Source organism: Oncorhynchus masou, chromosome 22 (genome assembly GCF_036934945.1).
Source record: "Oncorhynchus masou masou isolate Uvic2021 chromosome 22, UVic_Omas_1.1, whole genome shotgun sequence".
In the NCBI taxonomy this organism is placed as follows: Eukaryota; Metazoa; Chordata; class Actinopteri; order Salmoniformes; family Salmonidae; genus Oncorhynchus; species Oncorhynchus masou.
In genome coordinates, this window is record NC_088233.1 from 41,150,709 (window position 1) to 41,176,836 (window position 26,128).

The following is a 26,128-nucleotide window of genomic DNA, read 5'->3' on the forward strand; positions in this document are numbered from 1 at the left end:
TGCATCTACCTATACCATAATTGTAGTGTGTTTCAGTGTACAATAGGGGTCCAGAGAAACTGGTCATTGAACCAGTACCACAATAGCAGAGGGAGCTCTGTACGCTACCAACCACTTCTCCACAATTCAACCGGTCCATGTCAGCAAGTTCTCACACAAGACTCCATTGTTTATATTTAGATACTAATTAATAGTATTTGGAGCTGTAGATCTGTTAGCTTGACTTCCACAAGTAGTCACTCATCATGTTGCCTCTACCATACAGAATTCCTAAACCGTGGGAGTAAGGAACTGAAGTCTTTTCATAGTACATTCACATCTTTTGTTGTTGATTTTAATCATTTAGCAGACGCTCTTATCCAGAGGGACTTACAGTAGCAATTAGGGTTAAGTGCCTTGCTCAAGGGCACAGTTGGCTCGGGAAAATCCAACCAGCAACCTTTCGGTTCTGACCCAATGCTCTTAACTAAGATACCCATAAGTAGTCAACACAGCATCTTCTGACAGTGAAGGAGTTGACTTCGCATAAGCCAGAGCCATGTGTTTTGCAGAATCACATGACATAGCGAGATTTGATCTTTACCCAGAAATAAGACTTACACAAAAAATGAAAGCATTTGTCAGAGGATGGTGAACATCCCGAATTAAGGGACAGTTTGATGAAAAAGCTTTAAATAAAAGGTTAAAAAAAATCCAAGCATGTCACATTGAGCAAAATACAGGGCCCTAGTAGATATGCCAACCATTGGATTTAGAAAACCATAACCTTTCTAATGAGTGACTATTTAAGCATCTCAGACATTTTTTTAGCAATGTGAGGAATGGGATACACTGGGCTGCAGGAGACAGTGTGTCTAAGCATCTGTGGCAGACGGGCAGCGTCTGTCTGTCTACAGGTCCACAGAGACTGGATGTGGCAACTGACAGTCTGAATCTCCAGTGACAGTCAGCCCTGATGGAGCCCAGTGAGAGTGGGGTGAAGAGATGGAGAGAGAAGGGGGTGGGGTGCTCATTCACTCAATAGAACTTTAATGAGTTGCCAACGAGCCTAACTCAAAAAAAACTTCTACATGAGCTCTTTGAAGTGGGATTCAGGTGCCATGGTAACAGTCCCAGTCCCCCTCTAATTCAGGCTAGGTTTCTCACAGGTAGTCCCTGGTACCAGTCCTTAAGACTCATACAGGTATAACGCATCACCAATATTGCATCATCAATAATGCATCATTGACACTGGTGTCAAAGTACAATAACCCAGTAAGAAAAAACACCAAAGGTTTGTCATATTTAATTACTGCCACCCAGTGGACGGCATGATAACAGCAACATACAGCAGTTTAGAAATGGGAGTGCATTCTCTTAATACATCTTTTACAAACCATTTCTCCATTTCCCACCGATTAAGACATATGCAGCCGACGGTGTAGAATAACAAATGCAGAGAGCTAAGTCATCGTAATGTAAAGAATGAAAGAAGAAACTTGTATTTGAACATAATTGTACAGGTAGCAGTGGAGTGTCAGCGGTGAGGGCGGTGAACTCTCACTCTTCTTTCTCACTGGCAGCTCTGAGGAGAAACAGATCAATGTGTGTTATTATTACCGACAAATTAAAAGCCACATCGTGAAGAGTCTTGCTTGTACTCAAATTAAATGGTGTGTGTGTGTGTGTGGTGCATAATACACTCTAAACACACCGGTGTGCTGCCCTGAGACAGGTTGGGGGGTCACAGCCCAGGTAGGCCCCGTTCTCAAAACAATACTGGAGTAACGCGGTGAAGCATGGGTCCTTGACGAGGATGTGCGGGTTGCCCACGACAATGAGCAGGGCTTTGGGCCGAGTGATGGCTACGTTAAAGCGCTTAGGGTTGGACAGGAATCCCAGTATGCTTTGCAGGTCGTTGCCCTGCACCAACTCATTTGCCCTCACCTGGAACAACAAGAGGTCTTTTATTTAGATGTTTTAGGGTAGGGGTGAATTACAACTTAAATTCAGTCAATTTCAGCAAAGTGATATTCAGCTCATACAAAAGTGACATATTATTTAATATTTTTCCATTTCAGAATTGATTCCCTTAATTGAAAAGGAACGGAACAGAGACCCTGTAAAGGGAGAAATTAGTCAGAGTTCAATAATAAGTAGGACAGAGGAAAGGAATATTACCGTGGACAAGATGATAACCAGAAACTCCTGTCCCTGGAACTCCTCCACAGAGCCCACCTTGATGTCAGACAGGCCCACCCGGTGGAGCAGCACACGGATCTTCTCCGACTGGAGAGGAGAGGTTCATGGTTCAGTGGTTCAGACCGGTGTTCAGAGTTGACGGAAAACTGTACTACTGTGACAGAACGAGTCACTTTTTGAGTTTTTGAGGCCTTTTAAATGTTAGCTTAGTAGATATCGCCTGCTAGAGGCTTAGACTCTGGGGTGAACGTCAAAACTAGCAGATTGACAAAACAGAATAGGACCAACCAGTGATGGCCGAAATGTGCACTACTAACCTGTTTCCTGTAGGGGGCGATGATGCCAATGTCACTCGCAGCTACAGGATTGTAGAGCTTCTTGGCCAGCTGGCAGCAGTACAGCATCACCTGTACCGCCTCTCCAGGGTTGAACCACGACGGGTTGTTGCCCTCCCTCATCTCTGTGCCCTGAGAGGGGGAATGGTGACTGGCATTATTGGTGTTCGACATCTAGGTTTTGCTCCAACCAAAGAGGAAAACCCATATTTGTCAAAATGTTCAAAAAATGTCAGTGGTCAGCAAGGAGAGGAAACGCTGATTGTTTGAGAAAGAGACTGGAAGAGGACAGGAGGATATGAGTATGTAAAGACAAGACTATTTAGAAAGAGGCCATGTCTTGAGTTCCTTTTGGGCAAGTTCTGCCTGCGACTATGGGACCCAGTCCCTTGTCCCTGACCTGCTGCCCGTCCCCCCTCCTCTTTTACAACTGCGGATGTAAAAAGGGCTTTAAAAAAATACATTCAATTGATTGATTGACGAGAACAGGGAGTAAGAGACGGGGTCCTTACCCTGACTCCGTGGAAGATGAGGGGGAATCCCTTGGTTGGCAGACGGCTCCAGTGACAGAGGGAGTCCACTACGAGCCTCTGGGCCCTGACACACAGCTCCCCGTTGTAGAACAGTCTAGAGGGCAGGGCCAGGAGGGCCTCGTGGGAACGGTAGTTGTACACTAGCTTGGTCACCTGGAAGAGGAAGAAGGCAGGCCACCAGGAGAACGTGTCAACTGTGGTAGCATCTATTTACCACGCAGTCCTGTGTGGCTCAGTCGGTAGAGCTTGGTGATTACAACACCAAGGGTCGTGGGCTTGATTTCCGCTGGGGATATCCATGAGTAAAATGCTTGCATACATGACTGTAGGTTATAAAACAAGTCTGATAAATGGTATACATTATATTACAATGCAAGGGCAAAACATTATGTAGAAAAACATGTAGAATTTGTATTCATAGTTGGTGGATTCACTATGAAGGATTTTAGTGATCATGGCACTGACAGGGATAGTGCGTGTGTCTACTCACCAGCACTGGGTTGTACCCGCCATTCTCTCTGGAGTACAGAGTGTTGGCCATTAGTCTCTCCAGCAGGGACACCCCCAGGCCGAACGCCTGCGCAAGCTTGGACTTCACAATTGGACCCAGCTGCCGGGGGTCTCCGGCCAGAACTATCTAAAGGATGGCGAGAGCAACAGAAAATATGACTCACTTCCTGATCAGGAGGCTACAGAACACATGGTCAATTATGACTTATGTCCGTTATGGGCAATGGGTTGTTTCTTCACAGTTGCGCCACTGTAGATGTACTCGGTGTTCAATCTAACCTGTCCGTCTCTCTCTGACAGAAGCCCCAGAGGGATCAGTGCCTCTGGCTCCGTGGCTTGGCCAACCTCATCCAGAAACACATGGGTGAAATGACCCACACTGAGGAAACGCAGCAAAGAGACAATGACCTTAGATCAGGTTTACTACAGTTAAGTTTCCTCTGGTGAGGGAGGTTAACACTGAACCCTATTACCCTCCCTCACCGCAGTCCAATCTGGTAGAACATGCCGGCGCTGGAACAGGTGCTGACCACAATCCTGTGAAAGGAGGCGTGTCGGATGTCCTCTCCAGCCTGAGAGTACTGCCTTAGAACCTCCGGGATGGCCTATGGAGGTACAGAGGGAAATGCGATACAGACAGAGGCACGAACTGGTTGGAAAAAATAGGACTGATGAAACTCCTGTGGCGGCAATGGGTGCAGTACCTCTTCCTGTCGACCGGAGGCGTTGACGCGGGCCAGGCTGGCAGAGTTCAGGTACCCACTTTCATGGAGACGGATACAGACGAGGTCTGCAGCACTGTTGGAGGGAGTGCACACCAGCACACGACTACTGGGCAGGCGGTGATACACCTATGGGAGGAGGCCACTATTATTTATTCACGGAACTAAAATGGAGGGAAACTGCTGTAAATAACCAAATACAAGAAACTTGATAGAGTTTGCCAGGTGCAATGGAATCGATGGAACATAGTACAAGTGCAAACCCTGCTCATCAGACAGGCTGACCCAAACAGTCAAAACATTTGAAAAAAAAACAACAATCCTATATAAACCGGGGGTTTGGCTGTATATTTTTCTCACTGCATTGTTGGGAAGGGTCCGTAAGTAAGCATTTCACTGTTTGTCTACACCGGTTGTTTATGACGCATGTGACAAATAACATTTGATATCCATTGGGGTTAATTGCCTTCCTCAAGGGCATGTCCACATATTTTACACTTAGTCGGCTCAGGGATTCAGACCAACAAACTTTTGGTTACTGGCCCAACGCTCACTAGGATACCTCCCAGGTTGAGGGGTGTCTACCTGTAGTATGGACTCTATGAGCGTGATAGTCTTTCCTGTCCCTGGGGGTCCAAACAGGATGTACGGAGTGGGCCGACACTCCCCTGCCAGGATCCGCTTCACTGCCTCCCTCTGAGACGGGTTCAGCTGCTGGTTGAATAACTGGCCTGGTTTAGGGATGGGTTTAGATGGCAGCCTGGAATCTGACAGATTTAAAGAGGCTCAATACTCGTTCCCCTCTCCTTCACTGATCATTCATTCTGTCTCACAAATGTACTGAACTGTCTTGGTTAGGACACGAGTTCTAATGCCCTTCAGGTTTAGGACAGTTCATCAGCTGTAGTATACAGATCATCTCTGTGCTGTCAGAATGAAGGACTCCCAATGCTTATATCACCTGGTTTGGTTTGTGTGGCCTTTGAGACCATGTCAACGGAGACGCTTGACAGCTTCACCCCATCGGTTGTGAGGGTGCCCTCTTTCACCTCCTCTGGACCCCACTCTCCTGTCCATAGAGGGGCCTGAAGTATCACAGCTTTAGGGAAGAACACTGGGAAGAGAGGAGAAGACACACAATCAGTGGTGGACCAGACAGGAAATATATTTACCAGGGGTTGGGGAGAGAGAAGAAGAAACAGTTGAAATTTTGGAAATGGGATTGAGACAAAAAAAGCCAAGATCACCATTCTCTTCAAAGTGCTTGTTCTGGTCCAGTGCTAAGTGGCATCGCCTCATGGACAACCTGTCAACACAAACATCATCATGCATAATCCATATACTGTCAACGCAAACATCATCATGCATAATCCATATACTGTCAACGCAAACATCATCATACATAATCCATACACTGTCAACACAAACATCATCATACATAATCCATACACTGTCAACACAAACATCATCATACATAATCCATATACTGTCAACACAAACATCATCATACATAATCCATATACTGTCAACACAAACATCATGCATAATCCATATACTGTCAACGCAAACATCATCATACATAATCCATATACTGTCAACGCAAACATCATCATGCATAATCCATATACTGTCAACGCAAACATCATCATGCATAATCCATATACTGTCAACCTGTATACTGTCAACCTGTCACACGCTATCTATGCTAAAGGAACAGAGATCAACACTTAGTGACACAGAAAGGATCCCTCCCAGAACCAGGACAAGGCAGGTACCTGTTGAAGGTGAACTCAACATCTAGAGGCTCTCCCAGGTAGCCATGCTGAAACTCAGTGTTCACCCTCAGACTCACGTCCTCATCACTGATCTGTGGATATGGTCCACAAACAGTGTTCAGGTCAGTGTGAACAAAGCACAAGGAGAAATATCAGCGCGGCAAGCAAAACGCTAAGAAGATCAAAACCTGTGAGTACCTCTGTGACATAACCGATGTACTCCATCACCACGCCTCCACTGATTTGCTTCTTCAGTGCCACTCTGTCACCTGTAGAGCAGACAAAACACTATATCAAACATCTCAATTCAAGTATGGCTGACTCTGTGAAAAGACACATTTCATTGTACCCATCTGGTGTGTGTGACAATCAAACGTTCCATTATTATTACAAGGCCAAATTAAGACTCAACAGATACCTATGAAGAGACTGGGCCTGCCCTCAGCCAGGCCAAGCACTTCTAGGTGCAGATAGATGGCGCCTCTCCTGAGGAGGGCTCCACTGATGCTGAACTCCTTGAGCTCGCTCTCAGCTTGTAGCTCCTCCAGCCACAGCAGGGACGAGAAACGGAGACGCATGTTGGCCGCCGACAGAGTCTGTCAGAAATAGAGGGAGATTAACTAATCCATTATTTTACAGTGGAGGTGCAAAGGCCCCCATATCAAAATCCAGAGCGACTTTTCAATCAAAACCAAATTGGAGCCAGATTTCTGTAGGCTGGTGGGAACATGTAATTGACGATAGAAGACTTCCTTCCCTTACCTCTCCAAGACATGGCTGGGCCACCAACACGTCACGGTCGGCCTCCATACAGTCCCGTAGAGCCTGGGGCACCGGGTAGTTACCCAGGAAGTTAGGCAGGTGGCGCTTCGTCAGCCTGTGAAATCAAATAAGAATAGAAAGTCATAGGCTAGCGATTTTATCTAACTACACAGGAGGGGTGCAATTCTAACTACACAGGAGGGGTGCAATTCTAACTACACAGGAGGGGTGCAATTCTAACTACACAGGAGGGGTGCAATTCTAACTACACAGGAGGGGTGCAATTCTAACTACACAGGAGGGGTGTAATACATCAATGTGGACCAAACTGTCATCATTCAACATGTCCAACATGGGTAGAGTAACTAGGTTCGGGGAAAAAAACATTTGATTATAGAGAAAACGTTGGTGGACAGTATCACCAACTAGTCAATATAATCATCATTATTCTATAGGGAAATGTGGTTTGCAGGTAGGCCGAACATACCTACACAACAGAGAAACTATATCAGGGTGTAGTTTACCGTTGAGGTGGATGTGCAGCCATCACAGTGACCACCTGGGCAGCCTGAGGAAGGGGCAGTGGGGCTGCCGGGCAGTAGGGAGCAACGGGTTGGAGAAGACTCTCCTCTTTACTGCCTACTGTGACCTCCAGACGCCTCCCAATGGTGAAAGAGGGGAAGTGCAGGAGCAGCAGCTCCGCACAACGCCCCAAGTTCCTAGGGTAAGATGGAGGGATACATAATCACTGTTTTAAAAAACCTGAATCTTCAGAACAAATTGATTCAGTCAGATAATAGTGACACCACCAGAAAGACAACTATACCAGACTTGTATAGCAGCTAGCTAAGCATGACTTACTTGGCTCGGCAGCCCACTTTCACAGATACCTTCTCCCCTGGTGCGATCTCCACATCTCGCTCATCTGTCCGTATGGCAGGCTTGTGAACAGTGTCCTGATGTGCCTCACCAGTTTCTCCAACCACATCTCCATCTATCTCACTCATCTCCTTCCCATCACCATTGAGCAGTACAGTAGGCCCAGCAGACCCGGACTGCGGGTAGAGAGCGGGACCCACCATGGGAGTGTGCTTGCTGGATAGGCCCTGAATACCCCGATAGAGGATCTGTGTTAGATCAGGAAGCTGTACAACACCCTCTCTCTGTCCCGGTGGGTCTGTCACAGTCCCTAGGTTGAACTGCTCCTCTGAGTCCCAGCCAGCAAACTCACAGCACTTCAGTCTATGGGTCTCAGAGCCTCGATTCCTGTCAAGAGAAAAGAGAATACAGTGCATTCAGAAAGTATTCAGACCCCTTCCCTTTCTCCACATTGTTATGTTACAGCCTTATTCTAAAATGGATTACATTTAAAAATCCCTACTCTACATACATTACCACATAATGACAAATCGAAAACAGGTCTTTAGACCTGTTTGCCAATGTACTTAAAATAAAAAAACGGATACCTTATTTACATAAGTATTCAGACCCTTTGCTATGAGAATCGAAATTTAGCTCAGGTGCATCCTGTTTCCATGGATCATCCTTGAGATGTTTCTACAACTTGAACACAGTGGCCTCTGAAAACTTAAGGTATCAGTTGATTTTTTTATTAAATTAGCAAAAATGTCTAAAACCTTGTTTTCACTTTGGCATTATGCGGTATTATGTGTAACGTACAAAATGTGGAAAAAGTGAAGGGGTCTGAACACTTTCCAAATCCACTGTATATCTGGTACCACAGGAGGAACGGTATCAACAATATCAAACACATCGTTTCCATATGTTTTTTGCCATTCGCTCCATTCCAGCCATTATTAAGAGTCATCCTCTCGTCAGCAGCCTCCACTGTCTGGTGCTATCCCCAAGGTTCGGAAGGCGGCTCATCTACTCCCCCTTCAAAGCTGGTGACCCTTGTGGCCTACATATCTAAAAATCAACCAATTTCAAAACTTCCTTACCTAGCTAAAATATTAAAATCCTTGATTAATTCTCAGATCTTTCTTAGAACACATTTCATAGCTAAATGTACATCAGTTAGGTTTAAGACCAGGTCATTGCACTGCATCCCTAGTTATAAAAGTGGTTAATTGAATGGATAAAAGGCAACATTGTGCTGCCCTCTTCATTGACTTGTCAAAGGCCTTCGATACTATTGATCACTTGCTAATTCAGAGGCTTTCCTCAAATTGGCTAGAACAGGCTGCATGTATCTGCAGCTCAGAAATGGAAAATTGCACAAGGTGCAATTTCGAAATTTGGTTGCGCATCAGCAGTTTCTCTCGTCATGTCAGTCACAGACAGTAACTCAATTAGCCCATGTCAGCTAACATTTTTTAGATTGGTAAAGTAGTTAAGCGGCCAGCTATCAAAACGTAAAGTAATCATGGTCAAATTAACGACCGGGGGGGGGGGCATGTCACTCTCGCTCAGATAAATTATTAAAATCTGCAAACGTTTCTCTCCGCCCCATTGTAAAATGTGTAGAATTGCCGCAAACTTGCTATAAAAAACTGCAACATTTTCTCTACGCCCATGGCAAAATGTGCAGACTTCAGGAAATTTACTCTAAAACATTCAATTTCTCGCTGCTGTCAAAAGGGGGGCCGCAAATATGTTTTGCTCGCAAGATGGGGGGCACACACAACATTTTTGCTTAAAGCACCCAAAAAGCTAGGGTCAGCTCTGACAGTGGGTATGGATGTGAGTACACTGACCCATGATGAGTTCAGATTTTTTGGGGCCCCCACCCCCATCAAAGATGCCCACCCTGTTGTAACTAGTTTACTTCACAGATAACACTATCAAAGAATACACATTTGAGTTCTAAGTCAGGTTTTCTGGATATAACGAAAGGTGTCGATTCTGGGTCCTGCATAGGGCTGGATGATCAGATTAATTAAAATGTATGTTTTTGCGCAATATTCCAAATGTCTGTATTGATTTTATGAGCGTTTATGTCCGCTTGTTCTTGTCTTGTATTTTGGGTCGTCTCTTTCGCTCCTTCTGTGCTGTGTTCACCTCCCCATTTACCCCCGAGGTCTATATATAATGACGAGATGCACGCTTCCGCCATAACAATGGGAGTTGTCAAAGAGGCAGGCGACAAGCTTAGGTCCAAAATAAGCCCATTGAAACACATTGGGCTTATTTTGGACCAATTTTAGCGCGAGTGAAACCTCTCACTTCGCCTTATCCTCTATGGTTTACACACAAACCAAGCCCTCGCCCTACGTGACACGCCAACAAAGTTGAGAGAGCACATCTTCCTCCGACAAGCATTTACATTTTCGATAGCCTAACATCTGCTACAAGAACTTAGTCAGTATTAGGTAATGTGCATTATGTATGGTTCTAGATGCATATTTTCTTTCTACAAATGTTAAACTATTTGGATAAAATAAAGTTATTAGTGGGTCTTGTGGTTGTGGAAGGCTTATATTTAGCCTGGGAATAACTTCACAAGTCCTGAATTCATTTGATATGCAGTGTATTTGACCTTTAATTGTACAACGCCGCTTAGAGAACAATCATTATTTTATTTTTTAATTGAGAGACATATCCTGAATTGCCCACAAGTTTGAAAAAAATAGCGATATAGTCCTGTACTTCACCCTGTTTTACATTAACAATATTGACTTGTCTGTAAAGAAAAATGTAACCACTTGTATACCGAGAATACTGTTGTGTATGGTATTGCCACCATGGTTGAACAGCCTCTATCTGAACCACAGTCTGCCTTCATTACAGAAAAACTTTCTTGACCTGAAATTAGTACTGAATGCAGTTAAAACTAAGTATATATTGTTCTCTAGACATACAAATAACTGATGATTTAAGCATATGTACTTAAAAAAAATGGTGCCCATATTGATTGTGTCCCTGCTTACAAATATCTGGGCATCTATACCGAACAAAAATATCAACACAACATGTAAAGTGTTGGGCTGAAATAAAAGATCCCAGAAATGTCCCACTAAAAGCAGTGCCTTAGACCGCTGCGTCACTCGGGAAGGTTTATACGTTTACTTTTGATACTGAGGCATATTTTACAAATTACATTTACTTTTGATACTTAAGTATATTTGAAAATAAATACTTAGACTTTTATTCAAGTAGTATTAGACTGGGTGACTTTCACTTGAGTCATTTTCTAATAAGGTATCTTTACTTTTACTCAAGGATGACAACTGGGCACTTTTTCCACCACTGGATGTGCTCGTGCCAAAAGCGTATCTATACTGAACAAAAATATAAACTCAGCATGTAAAGTGTTGGTACCATGTTTCATGAGCTGAAATAAAAGATTTCAGAAATGTTCCATAAGCACCAAAAGCTTATTTCTCTCAAAATGTTGTGCACAAATTAGTTTACATCCCTGTTGGTGAGCATTTCTCCTTTGCCAAGATATGCCACTCCTATCAGGTGTGGCATATCAAGAGGCTGATTATAACAGATATCTATATATATAAATATATATAAGATATGCCACGCAGGGTCATTAGGTTTAGTACTCATCACTGCATGGTTGGCCCTCTGATGTCACGAAGGTTGATACATTGCTATGGTTGCATTTATAAAGCCCTTTTAGAAAAAAGTCCCACTGTATCGAACATCATTACTAACCTTTAGACATACTAGTTTACCACACACAGTCTCAGGGATGGCCAACTCTGGAAATTCATTGTCTCTACAGCGTTAGGTAAATCAGCGTTTAGCTTTTTCTGCACTGTTTTTGGGGTAAAATCTTCAAAATGTTAAACGTTCTGGTGCCTCTAGGTCAATTCAGAAAGCTCTTTGAGGACCTTAGTTTTTTTTTACAACCGTGTTTTCTTTCTGCTTGCATTTGCATTTTGATGTGTTTATTTCTGTGATTTATGTCATTCAGGGCTCACCTGAGTCTTGGTTGGACAATGGTCCAAATAATTGTGCTTAAATGTTATTACAGTGCATTTGGAAAGTATTCAGACCCCTTTACTTTTTGTTACATTACAGCCTTATTCTAAAATGGATTAATAGTGACTTCCCATCCCGCATGAGGGAGCGTAATCATCGACTGACACTAATTTGCATAACGCAACGGACATAAATATTCCTAGAAAATATTCCTAGTGAAATATGTTGAGACACAGCTTAGCCTTTTGTTAATCACCCTGTCATATCAGATTTACAAAATATGCTTTACAGCCAAAGCTAGACAAGCATTTGTGTAAGTTTATCGATAGCCTAGTATAGCATTTTGTCCAGCAAGCAGGTAACTTGGTCACGGAAATCAGAAAAACAATCAAATTAAATTGTTTACCTTTGATGAGCTTCGGATGTTTTCACTCAGAGACTCCCAGTTAGATAGCCATGGTTCCTTTTTTCCAAAAATATTATTTTTGTAGGCAAAATAGCTCCGTTTGTTCTTCACGTTTGGCTGAGAAATCGCCCAGAAATTGCAGTCACGAAAACACCAAAAAACATTCCAAATTAGCTCCATAATAATCGACAGAAACATGGCAAACGTTGTTTATCATCAATCCTCAAGGTGTTTTTCAAATATCTATTTGATAATATATCCACCGGGACAATTGGTTTTTCAGTAGGACCGATTGGAATAATGGCTACCTCTGTATTTTACATGAGAATCACTCTGGGAACCATCAGGTGACCAGTTGCGCAATGTAGCCGCTTACGGGTATTCTTCAACATAAATGCGTAAAACTACATCACAATGCTGTAGACACCTTGGGGAATATGGAGAAAAAGTAATCTGGTTGATAGCCCATTCACTGCTCAATAGGGACGCATTGGAACGCAGCGCTTTCAAAACATGAGGCACATCCGGATTGGATTTTCTCAGGCTTCCGCCTGTAATATCAGTTCTGTTATACTCACAAACAATATTTTTTACAGTTTTGGAAACTTTAGTGTTTTCTATCCTAAGTTGTCAATTATATGCATATTCTAGCATCTTGTCCTGACAAAATATCCCGTTTACTACGGGAACGTTATTTTTCCAAAAATGAAAATGCTGCCCCCTAGTCACAAAAGGTGAAATAGTCCCCCCCACCCCCGGTATTCTGGGAGGTCTACCCCGGGGGTTTGTGATAGAGGGGAGGTATGTGCCGCATTGGCTCCCTCTGCTGGGAGTACCTGTGCTGGGCACCCCGACGGCAATAATTAGGGAGAGTGTTAATCACTATTTTTTGTAAGGGGACCACTTTGTGATGAGACAGAGGGCCGCACAGATCTTTATTTGTTGTACTTTTTATTCCAATATTATCAATTGAGAGCAAATGCAATTGATTTGATGTACAGCACATCACAAATATATACATACACACATCAAATAGGCTACATCACATGTATTAGACCCATATTAAGGGTTACCTCAGTAGTTGGATGAGCAAAAAAATGTCCCTTCTGCTCCTTGACTGAATTCATTCTAAATGTATAGTCTGTTGTTGCTATTCATGTGAGGCAATCCAGGTGTGCATTGGTCAGTCTGTTTCTCTGCTTTAGTTTCACAATGTTCATTGTTGAAAATGTTGCACACTGCTTTAGAAGTGGATACTCGGTGTCTGACACAAGGCTCCAGAAATGGGTAACACCTGATCTTAGTTCACCTTACAATGTGTCATAGGCCTGCAGCTCCACTATCTCACTCTCTATTCCAGCACGGTCAGGACAGAGGGTTGTGATGACTGGGGTCAGAGATGACACTAGCACATGAAAAGGGGTTCTCAATGATGTTGTACTCCATATCCATGAATCTTTACTCAAACTCCAAATTGAACTCCAACACACGCACAAATGCATCATAGCTTAAATGTAGCAGTATGTCAGGGTTGGATGTGGTGACTGCTCTGAGGTTTGGGAAATGAACAAACTATCAGGTATGAACAGTGTGGTGATTTTATGTTGAAACGCTGTGACCACACGCAGCATTTTGCCCAGAGTTGTAGCTTTCCCTTGGAGCTGGAGATACATTGTGTTCAGGTGGCAGGTGATGTCAGTTTTTTAAAAATAGCCAGCTTTAATATCCAGTGTGGATCATCCAGCTCTGGCTCCTCTCTCCCCTTGCTTGCAACAAATTCACAGATTTGAGGGTGGAGAGAAAGAAATCTTTCGAAAACTCTGCCACGAGACAGCAATCTCACCTCATTGTGAAATATCAAGTTGTCGTATTCTGTCTGGTATTCCTCCAGAAACTGGTGGAATTGCCGTTGATTCAGTGCCCTCGCAATAATAAATGTTCACCACGAGCACGACTTGCTGCATCACATTCTGTAAGTCACAGTCTTTGAGTTTAGCCACAAGTGCTTCCTGATGAATGATACAATGAAACATAACAAATTTGGGAATATTCTCTCTTTTTCTCATCAGGCCTATGAGTCCCTTCTCCTTCCCTCACATGTTTGGGCCACCGGCAGCACAGAGTTGCCAGATTTGACCGGTCAATATTATTAACAGAATATCCTCTCCTCGTGTTTGTCCCTGAAGGGGCAGTAAACCTAAAAGTTTCTCTCGGAACAACTCGTTTTGAGGGAAGCGGATCCAAACACATAATTGGGTAATGTCACTTACATCAGTGCTTTCGTCAAGCGCAATACTAAAACACGGCGCCACGGATCTGTCAGTAATCAGTTGCTTAGCGATGTCCTCGCTGATGTCTTTGATGCATCGTGTTATGGTCGAGTCAGAGTCACAGTCCCTTATGTGTTCTTAAGGACCTTCAACGCTGCAGAAATGTTTTAGTACCCTTCCACAGATCTGTGCCTCGACACAGTCCTGTCTCGGAGCTATACGGACAATTCCTTCAATTCCTTTTGCTCTGACATGCACTGTCAACTGTGGGACCTTATATAGACAGGTTGGCGTCTTTCCAAATCATGTCCAATCAATTGAATTTACCACAGGTGGACTCTAATGAAGTTGTAGAAACATCTCAAGGATGATCAATGGAAACAGAATGCACCCAAGCTCAATTTCGCGTTTCATAGCAAAGGGTCTGAATACTTGTTTGAATAAATTAGCAAAAATGTCTAAACCTGTTTTCGCTTTGTCATCATTGGGTATTGTTTGTAGACTGATGAGTAAAACATTTTTGTTTAATGATTTTTAGAATAAGGCTGAAATATAACAAAAGTTGGTAAAAACTGAATGCACTGTAAAACAAACACATTTCTACAAAAGCCTTCATCAGGGTATTTACAGATTTACAGGGTAGTTCTCTCATTTAAGACAAGTAGACACTCCATGGCTGACTCACTGTATCCAGACAACCAGCTCCCGGCTCTCTCCCAGCAGCAGAACCCCAAAGTGTGTCTTGTCGCCAACCACCAGGCCCCCCTTGTCCTCCAGGAGACTATTGATCTCCGCCTCTGGGACAGACCTGTTATTGACAGTATTCATACTGTTTGAGGAAAAAGACCAGAGGTAATGGTGTAGGTTAGTGGCCCAAGTCCTGATTCATTAGCAGCCTTTAATACCATATGAATTCCACCTGAGATTTCACCCAACATACATGGTGGAATTCCTGATAATGCCATGAGACAATCACAGGTCATTTCATTGGTACAGGGGTTTGTGTGTGTAGCAGTGGGAAATGTATTAATTCACTGATCATTGTCCAGGGCCTATTTTTGTAGAGATTTGTGTTGGCTGGTAGCCGTGCACAGAGCCCTCCAACAGAACTGTTGGTGGTTATTTACCTGTGTTGGCTGGGAGCCATGCACAGAGCCCTCCAACAGAACTGTTTGTGGTTATTTACCTGTGTTGGCTGGGAGCCATGCACAGAGCCCTCCAACAGAACTGTTTGTGGTTATTTACCTGTGTTGGCTGGTAGCCATGCACAGAGCCCTCCAGCAGTAGAAGGACTGGCTGCTCTCCACCACCACCAGGCTGACCATGTCCCCAGGGGAGGGACGGTACCCGGCCGGGAGTAGTAGGTTGTCCAGGCTGAAGAACACACTGTCCTCCACCACGCCGCTGCTGCCAAACACACTGGACACACGCACCTGGGTAGGGTGGGAGTATGGGAGAGAGTGTGTGTGCAGAGAAGGAAGTGAGATTAGACTTTCAATGCTGCAGAAATGTTTTTAGTACCCTTCCCCAGATCTGTGCCTCGACACAATCCTGTCCCGGAGCTCTACAGACAACTCCTTCGACCTCGTGGCTTGGTTTTTGCTCTGACATGCACTGTCAACTGTGGGACCTTATATAGACAGGTGTGTGCCTTTCCAAATCAGAAGGGGGTGAGACGAAAAGTTTATGATAATTGGACTACAGATCAAAGTCCATGGGCACGAAACATGTAGGTACTGCATGTTGTCATGTCTTCAGTGAGGTAAAAGTTGAAATGCCATTTGCAAGGAATGAATGAATGAATGAATGAATGAATTTCTAGAGGAGGGACTGACCTGGTCCATGCGCCGGTAGCGTAAGGGGGACACAGACCGGGCCTGGCTGCTCCACTGGGTGGGACTAATAAAGTACTGGGCCTGGACCCAGTCCCCTTTCATGGGTTCAAAACCTGATGGACAGGAGCAAGGAATTGAAAAAAGGAAGCATAGAATAGGAAATTAAAGGCTAAACGGGTATAGCATCTGGGAAAGCTTGGCAGCATAGAAATAGATTAGTAGAACATAAATAGGAGTAAATCTATTTTGATCGTTGACAGTACCATCACAAAGAGCTTCTCGTGGAAAAAAAGTGGTCTGATTGATGAAGCCACCGTCCCGGTCACATGACGTCACAGTACCAATCAGAGGACGGAGCTGGTTGCTGTCCGCCTCCAGGGAGGCTCCTCCCCCTCCTTCCTCCCAGGCATCAGCGTTCTTCTCCACCTGAGGAATGGAATGGCCACAGTTGTCACCACAGAACATAGTATGCATGCGTCTCTATTAGAGGTCGACCGTTACGATTTTTCAACGCCAATACCGATTATTGGAGGACCAAAAAAAGCTGATACCGATTAAAGTCTGATTTTTTAAATGTATTTGTAATAATGACAATTACAACAATACTGAATGAACACTTATTTTAACTTAATATAATACATCAATAAAAATCAATTTAGCCTCAAATAAATAATGAAAAATGTTCAATTTGGTTTAAATAATGCAATAACAAAGTGTTGGAGAAGAAAGTAAAAGTGCAATATGTGCCAAGTAAAAAAAGCTAACGTTTAAGTTCCTTGCTCAGAACATGAGAACATATGAAAACTGGTGGTTACTTTTAACATGAGACTTTGATATTCCAAGGTAAGAGGTTTTAGGTTGTAGTTATTTTAGGTATTATAGGACTATTTCTCTCTGTACGATTTGTATTTCATATACCTTTGACTATTGTATGTTCTTATAGGCACTTTAGTATTGCCAGTGTAACAGTATAGCATCCATCCCTCTCCTCGCTCCAACCTGGGCTCGAACCAGGAACACATCGACAATAGCCACCCTCAAAGCAGCGTTACTCATGCAGAGCAAGTCTCAGTGCGAGTGAAGTTTGAAACGCTATTAGCGCGCACCCCACTAACTAGCTAGCCATTTCACATCGGTTACACCAGCCTAATCCCGGGAGTTGATAGGCTTGAAGTCATAAACAGCTCAATGCTTGAAGCATTGCGAAGAGATGCTGGCAAAACGCACAAAAGTGCTGTTTGAATGAATGCTTACGAGCCTGCTGCTGCCTACCACCGCTCAGTCAGACTGCTCTATCAAATCAGACTTAGTTATAAAATAATAACACACAGAAATACGAGCCGTAGGTCGTATGGTCGAATCCGGAAACTATCATCTCGAAAATAAGACGTTTATTCTTTCAATGAAATACGGAACCATTCCTGTTTCATTGCACAACCTTCAATATTATGTCATAATAATTCTGGCAAATTAGGCAGACCAAACTGTTGCATATACCCTGACTCTGCGTGCAATGAACGCAAGAGAAGTGACACAATTTCACCTGGTTAATATTGCCTGCTAACCTGGATTACTTTTAGCTAAATATGCAGGTTTAAAAATATATACTTCTGTGTATTGATCTTAAGAAAGGCATTGATGTTTATGGTTAGGTACAGTCGTGCAATGATTGTGCTTTTTTCGCAAATGCGCTTTTGTTAAATCATCCCCCGTTTGGAGAAGTTGGCTGTCTTTGTTATGAAGAAATAGTCTTCACACAGTTCGCATGAGCCAGGTTGGAGCAACGATACGCACCGCATCTATTATATGCAACGCAGGACACGCTAGATAAACGAGTAATATCATCAACCATGTGTAGTTAACTAGTGATTATGATTGATTGATTTTTATAAGATAAGTTTAATGCTAGCTAGCAACTTACCTTGGCTTACTGCATTCACGTAACAGGCAGTCTCCTCGTGGAGTGCAATTAGAGGCAGGTGGTTAGAGCATTGGACTCGTTAACTGTAAGGTTGCAAGATTGAATCCCCCAAGCTGACAAGGTGAAAATCTGTCATTCTGCCTCTGAACGAGGCAGTTAACCCACTGTTCCTAGGCCGTCATTGAAAATAAGAATGTGTTCTTAACTGACTTGCCTAGTTAAATAAAGATTAAATAAAAGGTGCAACCAAAACATTTTTTATAGCAAAATCGGTGTCCAAAAATACCGATTTCCGATTGTTATGAAAACTTGAAATCGGCCCTAATTAATCAGCCATTCCAATTAATCGATCGACCTCTAGTTGCAACACATGACAACAACATGGTAGCAACACATGACAATATCATGGTAACAACAACATGGCAGCAGCACAACAACATGGGAGAAACATTGGGCACAGACAACAGCACAAAGGGCAAGAAGGTAGAGACAACAATACATCGCGTGAAGCAACCACAACTGTCAGTAAGTGTCCATGATTAAATCTTTGAATAAAAATAACATATTGAAAAAAATACATTGTTGAAACCTATACTCATTTCTAGAGCCTGACCTATTTATCGGTTGACTGATATTAAAATCATCTGATATTAGCCTTTTACAGATGTATTTGTATCAGATATATTGGTCATTTTCGGGGGATTCAATATAAGATGCAGAGAAAACACACCAAAATCCCCGTCCCCATCATAGACTGACTTTTAGTAAAGAGGACGCTCTTTACATGGCAATAAGCCTATCTTTCCTTGGAGCGCTACAGCAAGACTCAACACTCTTCTCCAACGCATCTACACCAGTCAGAGAGGAGAGTGAAGTTACTGCTTCTACCGTGAGTGCTGAGTAGATAGAAGCTTGCCATCTCAATAAAGTGCAAAAAATACACACTGGCCATATACTGTTACGTAAAGTGTCATGGTAGGGTGTTGTGACAAACAATGGATGCTATGCCCAAATCTAAAGCAAGCAGAATGTTCTACTCTGTGGTAATATTATCGTTACAGCCCTTTAGTGAAGACTGCAAAATCTGGAGTGTTATATTTGCTCTTTGCCAAGGGTATTCCTCAAGCTCTGTCATTCAAACATTTTCCAAGACACTAAAAAAAACATAGAAGGTTACAAAGTAGTGCTTCATAGCTACGCTTGGATGCATGTGTTGTCACCTGTCAGGGAGTGGTGCAAATTCACTTTTCGCCAACCCCGTTTCCATGACGAGTGCTAGCTAGCTAGCCAGCTAACTACCTGTGAGTGTACTTGACGCCATTCACATTAATTTTCTTTCCTCAAATTTAAGAAATCAGCTTTGAGTATCTTTATAGGCCTGTTGAAAGCACAATCCTTACAGACATTTTTATTTTATTATTAAAGCTATAATAAAATATGCAGATATTGTATATTATATTTCCACTCTAAAATCGGACCAAAAATCTCACATCGGTCGGGCTCTAGTCATTTCACCCAGCAATTGTAATAAAGGCCAGGATAAGAAGTAAGAAACCAATTTAAATAGTGAGACACAGCCAGGTCTCATCTTCATAGATAACAAAACCATACTGGTTATAGTAAGGTCTTGGTCAAAGTGTCTCACCCTCAGTGCTTTCCACCCTCCTTGGGCACTATCTCGTACTGCAAGGCCGTTGACTGCATCCCCGACTCTGAGCGGCACGCCACCCAGCACCTCTCCAGTGGTGAAGTAGACATCGTCGTCGATCATGCCGTAGTCCTGACACAGCAGGGTCACCACGCCGCAGCGCAGGTTGCGGACCTCCTCCATCGCTGACACACAAAGGATTATGACCGGTCATTGATCATTGCATTGAAAAACTTAGTGGCAAGAAAAAGTATGTGAACCCTTTGGAAGTACCTGAATTTCTGAAAAAATTGGTCATCAAATTTGATCTGATCTTCATCTAAGTCACAACAATAGACAAACAGAGTGCTTAAACTAATAATAAACAATTTGTATTTTTCTTGTCTATATTGAATACATCATTTAAACATTCACAGTGTAGGTTGGAAAAAGTATAGGCCCCTTGGGGGCACAGTACAGCCCACGAGACTGTTGTTTACCCCCAATTTCGTGGTTTGGTAGTTACAGTCTTGTCCCATCCCTGCAACTCCCGTACGGACTCAGGAGAGGCGAAGGTCGAGAGCCATGCGTCCTCTGAAACACAAACCAGCACTGATTCTTGACACAATGTCCGCTTAACCTGGAAGCCAGCCACACCAATGTGTTGGAGGAAACACCGTACACCTGGCGACCGTGTCAGTGTGCACGCCCCCGGTCCGCCACAGGAGCCACTAGAGCGCGATGGGACAAGGAAATCTCTGCCTGCCAAACCCTCACGACGCCAATTGTGCGCTGCCTCATGGGTCTCCCAGTCACAGCCAGCTGTGAAACAGACTGGGATCAAACCTAGGTCTGTAGTGACGCGATGCAGTGCCTTAGACCGCTGTACCACTAGGAAGGCCCACGCAAATAGATTTTAACAAACAATTGGTCCCTCAAAATGCAGCCCTCCATTGACTTTCAAAATCCCAATGTGGCCCTCGAGCCAAAAAGTTTGCCCACCCCTGTCCTAGGCTAATGATTTCTCAAAAAGCTAATTGGAGTCAGGAGTCAGCTAACCTGAGTCAATGAGACGAGATTGGAATGTTGGTTAGAGCTGCCTGGCCCTATTAAAAAAAAACTCACAATTTGAGTTTGCTATTCACAAGAAGCATTGCCTGATGTGAACCATGCCTCGAAACAAAAAGAGATCTCAGAAGACCTAAGATTAAGAATTGTTGTCTTGCATACAGCTGGAAAGGGTTACAAAAGTATCTCTAAAAGCCTTGATGTTTATCAGGCCACGATAAGACAAATTGTATATAAATAGAGAACGTTCAGCACTGTCGCTACTCTCCCAAGGAGTGGCTATCCTGCAAAGATGACAGTGCAGAATGCTCAATGAGGTTAAGAAGAATCCTAGGAGTGTCAGCTAAAGACTGGGCATCTCTGGAACATGCTAACATCTGACGAGTCTACGATATGTGAAACACTAAAACAAGAATGGTGTTCATGGGAGGACGCCACAGAAGAAGCCACTGCTGTCCAAAAAAACATCGCTGCACGTCTGTTTGCAAAAGTGCACCTGGATGTTCCACAGCACTACTGGCAAAATATTCTGTGAACAGATGAAATTACAGTTGAGTTGTTTGGAAGGAACAAAACAACACTATGTGTGGAGAAAGGCACAACACACCAACATCAAAACCAGTATGGTGGAGGGAGCATCATGGTTTGGGGCTGCTTTACTGCCTGGACAGCTTGCTATCAGCAACGGAAAAATGAATTCCCAAGTTCATCAAGACATTTTGCAGGAGAATGTTAGACTATCTGTTCGCCAATTGAAGCTCAACAGAAGTTAGGTGATGCAACAGGACAACAACCCAAAACACAGAAATCAACAACAGAATGGCTTCAACAGAAGAAAATACACCTTCTGGAGTAGCCCAGTCAGAGTCCTGACCTCAACCTGATTGAGATGCTGTGGCATGACCTCAAGAGAACAGTTCACACCAGACATCCCAAGAATATTGCTGAACTGAAAGTTTTGTAAAGAGGAATGGGTCCAAATTCCTCCTGACCGTTGTACAGGTCTGATCCGCAACTACAGAAAACATTTGGTTGAGGTTATTGCTGCCAAAGGAGGGTCTACCAGTTATTAAATCCAAGAGTTCAAATACTTTTCCCACTCTGCACTGTGAATGTCTACACTGTGTTCAATAAAGACATACACATATAACTGTTTGTTATTTGTGTAAGCAGGCTGTGTTTGTATTGTTTTGACCTAGATGAAGATAGGCTATTTTATGACCAATTCATGCACAAATACAGGTATTTCCAACGGGTCCACATACTTTTCTCGTCAATGTAACTGTCAAGGGTTTTGACTAAATCAGAGATTTGACACAGAAAAGTAGTTCAAATTCCTTTGAGAACAGGTGGGTTGTAGCCACTGGCAATGTTGGATCGATCACGTTCTGGGATTTATAGCACTCATTCGCTGTCGACTGAAACAGGACAGGTGCATTGAGAAGCTGTCAGGCTGCTGGGTGAGCTCATTTGAAGACTTACCTGCGCCATATAACCCATCCACTTCAGCCTCCTCTACCTTTCTCCATAGTGGGGCCAGCAACTTGGCTATCACACACTGCACTGCTGTTACCATGTCTGCAAGTAGCTAGATGCTGAAGGTGGTGCTACTGTAAATGAGGGCAGAGGGGAAAACAAAACAATATGACTGGTGGTTTATCAAGCTCATTTACATAAGTGTGGCCACTATTGCACTTGATTGCTTTATCGGTCATGCAACGCATTGCACTTGATAGCTAATACAATTGCCGTTGCATCTAATTTATTAGCACGCTAATGTTGACAGCTATGCGAACAGAAGCTAGTTGACTGACATTATGCTTCCAAAACTCGTCTTTATTGCAGGTTTGTAGCTATATAAACGTGATGAAAATACAACACGGTGCATAACCTAACTAATAAAATATTGCTTTATTCCTAAGAAATTGTTGTACAAGGCAACATACCTCTGTTGCAGCAAATTGCTCTTCGTAAATGTGTTCACGTGCTGCTTTCTCACACACGCGACTAAAAAGATGTAATTGCGTGCGCGCACACGGACACCTTTCTTCAAATAGTCCCGCCAACTCGAACGTTAGCAAGAGCATTGAAAGGTCTGTTCCTATCTGGCGTCCCGCGGGTTGATTCGGTTTGCCCCCCCCAAGTTATCTGAGCAAAATATATTTTTTTAGGGGGGCTAACATTTTTTTTAAACTCTAACACCATGATATCAGCTTCAAGTGATTTAAATTTTGGAAATCTGTTCCAAAGTATTCCCCGCATAATATAGAGAATTTATCCCACTCTAGCAAAATGTCGTTGAAAAGACGACTGTGCCAGACGTCCAATCGACGTTCGGTTTTGGTTGAAATTGAAAACAACATAATTTCAATGTATTTGCATACACATGTGCACAGTATCAGAAATTGGTCTATGTACAATTTTATTAATAATCACACAATCACTCCAGCTTTATTTGCAACATTCAAGTGCTAATTAACTTTATTCCACTACTGAAGAAGCATTAATAACCTACTCATATTTCAAACATCCAGCGTGACAAAATATACATTTGTATTTATTCCATGCCTCACCATTAAGTGAATTATTGCCAATACATATTAACAAATGGGTTTCCATTCAGTTTTGATATTTCATAGTTACATTTCATGTAACATTGACACTGAACAAAAATATAAATGCAACATGTAAAGTCTTAGTCCCATGTTTCATGAGCTGAGCTAAAAGATCTCAGACATTTTCCACATGCACAAAAAGCTTATTTCTCTCAAATTTTGTGCAGAAACGTGTTTACATCCCTGTTAGTGAGAACTTGTCCTTTGCCAAGATAATCCATCCACCTGACAAGTGTGGCATATCTTGAAGCTGATTTAACAGCATGGTCATTACACAGGTGCACTTTGTGCTGGGGACAATAAAAGGCAACTCTAAAATGTGCAGTTTTGTCACACAACACAGTCCCACAGATGACCCAAGTTTTGAGGAAGCATACCATTGGCATGCTGACTGCAGGAATGTCCACCAGAGCTGTTTGTAGTTGTATTTCACCTCCAATGTCATTTTAGAGAATTTGGCAGTACATCCAACCGGCCTCACAACCTCAGACAATGTGTAACCATGCCAGCCCAGGACCTCCACATCCGGCTTCTTCACCTGCAGGATCATCTGAGACCAGTCACCTGGACAGCAGAAGAATCTCTGCACAAACTGTCAGAAACCGTCTCAGGGAAGCTCATCTGCGTGCTCATCGTCCTCACCAGGATCGTTTATATTTTCTTTTTTAAACTTATCTTTCTCCCAAAATTCGCTGTATCCAATTGGTAGTTAAAGTCTTGCCCCATCGCTGCAACTCCCGTACAGACTCGGGAGAGGAGAAGGTAGAGTGCCGTGCATCCTCTGAAACACAACCCAGCCAAGCCGCACTGTTTCTTAACACAATGCCCGCCTAACCCAAAAGCCAGCCAACTAAGAATTGCTATGTAAAATTATATTGTTTACAAACAATGGAGTAAAACAAGCTTAAACTTTGGGTTAGACATTGTATCCTATTCTTACTCTTTTAACCAATGGCATCAACATTTTGGAAAACCATTAAACCAACCAATCAACCAATTCTTGCAAAACACATATCTTAGTTCATCTTAGCATGAAAAAAAGTATAAATTCAGTATGTATCTTCCACCTTGTCAAAATTGTGCATGGTATGTACACTGAGTGTACAGAACATTATGGACACCTGCTCTTTCCATGACAGTCTGAACAGGGGAATCCAAGTGAAGGTCTGGATGCAATCAGGCCACCAAATATACAGTACATAAGCAATGTAAAGAAAAATGTGGGGAAAATGACTTTCACAATAACAAAAAACAAATGTGTGTGTCTGAGGGGAAATAGACCTTCATACAACCAAAAAGGGTGAGAAATTACATGAATATCGGTGGGCAATTTGCACTAATGTAAATGAACATAGATGATGTAACATATTTCCTTTTACTTGCGGGACAAATATTTACCATCAAAACCATGTGTGACCTCTCACCTCACTGGCTGTAGAAGTGTTCTTCCTGACCAGTCCCTCAACAGCTCTCTGACTGAGCTCCACCCTCACTGGGCACTCAGAGTAGAGGAAAGCTGGGAAGGGATGAATGGATCAATCATTCAAAAAGTCAGTAAAATAAAGAGAGTGTTTATAAGCTTAAATGTCCATCTTCCACCCATGGAGAGACCTATATACTGTATCTCACCCTCCAGACAGTCTGGGAGGTAGCAAGGCAGGGTGGCTTGGCTCATCTCCTGGTCAGTAGGCGGGTAAGTAAATCATCACTGGTTCATACACACACTGGACAGGGACATAGAGTAGAGCCTCGTTAATATAACACTACTATAGAGGGAAATAGAAATGGCATCTTTTTGTTGGTGTAAAGGACATCACGCTGCTTGCTTAACAAGTAACACTGCCTCCCGATTCGGCCCATATCTGGCTCGAACTTGGGAACTTTGCCTCACAAACACACCGCCTGACCGTCCTCCCTCAAGTGTCTCATCGCACCACCTCAAATTCCTTGCTAGCACACGTGACCACCCTTCTGAAACGTTTTACCAGTCGGCGCTACACCAAAAGCTAGTCGATGGCACAACTTCAGGATGAAGAGTAACTCTGCCACGGTTCATTGGTAAAAGCCTACGGGGAAATGAAGGCCACTTTTGAAGGGGTTTTGGATAAACACTGAAAATAAGGTCTGCGGTCCAAGAGCCTCAGGGCCTCCGGAAGTGGAGAAAGAGGGTTGAGAACTATCAATATTGTTGCTGTGGATACTAGATAATGAAACACACACACCTGTTTGACCTCGCTGTGGTACTGTAGGCCTAGTTATGTTTTTTTTTCAGAGTATTTTTTTATTTTTTTCTGAGACAATTCAGGTAGCAGACCACTGTCTGGTACAGGTACCCCCACAACACTCACCTCTCCCTCCCGAGCTTTCGCTCACCTCCAGCACTCACTGACTGTTGGGGCGAGTGACTCTGAACTTACAATGGCTAGCACCAAATCGTTATATATATTTTTTTTGTGGGCATTTTGCTATTTTGCCTCGTGACTCCTTTGTTGACTACAAACTTTTCTTTACCCAACCGTGGGACAGACTATGTTTGTTCCCACACTCGGGACTCTGACTCGCTATTGGTTACATAGCCTTTTGGCCACCCATCCTAATCTAACCACCTCTCACCGGCTTTGTATTCTTGTTACCTGATGAAATTGCTGTACAATATGATCTTGTTGCCATCT

General features: G+C 43.2%; 1 protein-coding gene across 1 annotated transcript; it reads right to left on the reverse strand.

The window, feature by feature from the left end:
• Positions 1–1,269: 1,269 nt before the first annotated feature.
• Positions 1,270–22,417, reverse strand: mov10l1 (Mov10 like RNA helicase 1). Its single transcript, XM_064928965.1, has 25 exons — positions 22,324–22,417; positions 19,792–19,979; positions 16,489–16,651; positions 16,226–16,338; positions 15,636–15,823; positions 15,076–15,219; positions 7,973–8,084; positions 7,680–7,759; positions 7,343–7,537; positions 6,819–6,933; positions 6,475–6,652; positions 6,255–6,325; positions 6,057–6,148; positions 5,529–5,587; positions 5,243–5,395; positions 4,867–5,048; positions 4,264–4,410; positions 4,043–4,164; positions 3,839–3,938; positions 3,540–3,686; positions 3,029–3,202; positions 2,499–2,648; positions 2,161–2,268; positions 1,694–1,926; positions 1,270–1,564 (listed from the first exon to the last, which is right to left on the reverse strand). The coding sequence occupies exons 1-25, from the start codon at positions 22,415–22,417 to the stop codon at positions 1,540–1,542; spliced, it is 3,333 nt and encodes a 1,110-aa protein (XP_064785037.1). The 3' UTR covers positions 1,270–1,539.
• Positions 22,418–26,128: the final 3,711 nt, after the last annotated feature.

Excerpts from the sequence above, each read along its gene's own strand:
- mov10l1 (XM_064928965.1), bottom strand. The coding sequence starts at position 22,417 with ATGGTAACAGCAGTGCAGTGTGTGATAGCCAAGTTGCTGGCCCCACTA. Across the intron at positions 8,085-15,075 it reads GAGCTGGTTGTCTGGATACA|GAATCGAGGCTCTGAGACCC; the intron begins GTGAGTCAGCCA and ends TTCTCTTGACAG. Across the intron at positions 2,269-2,498 it reads TCGCCCCCTACAGGAAACAG|TCGGAGAAGATCCGTGTGCT; the intron begins GTTAGTAGTGCA and ends TCTCCTCTCCAG.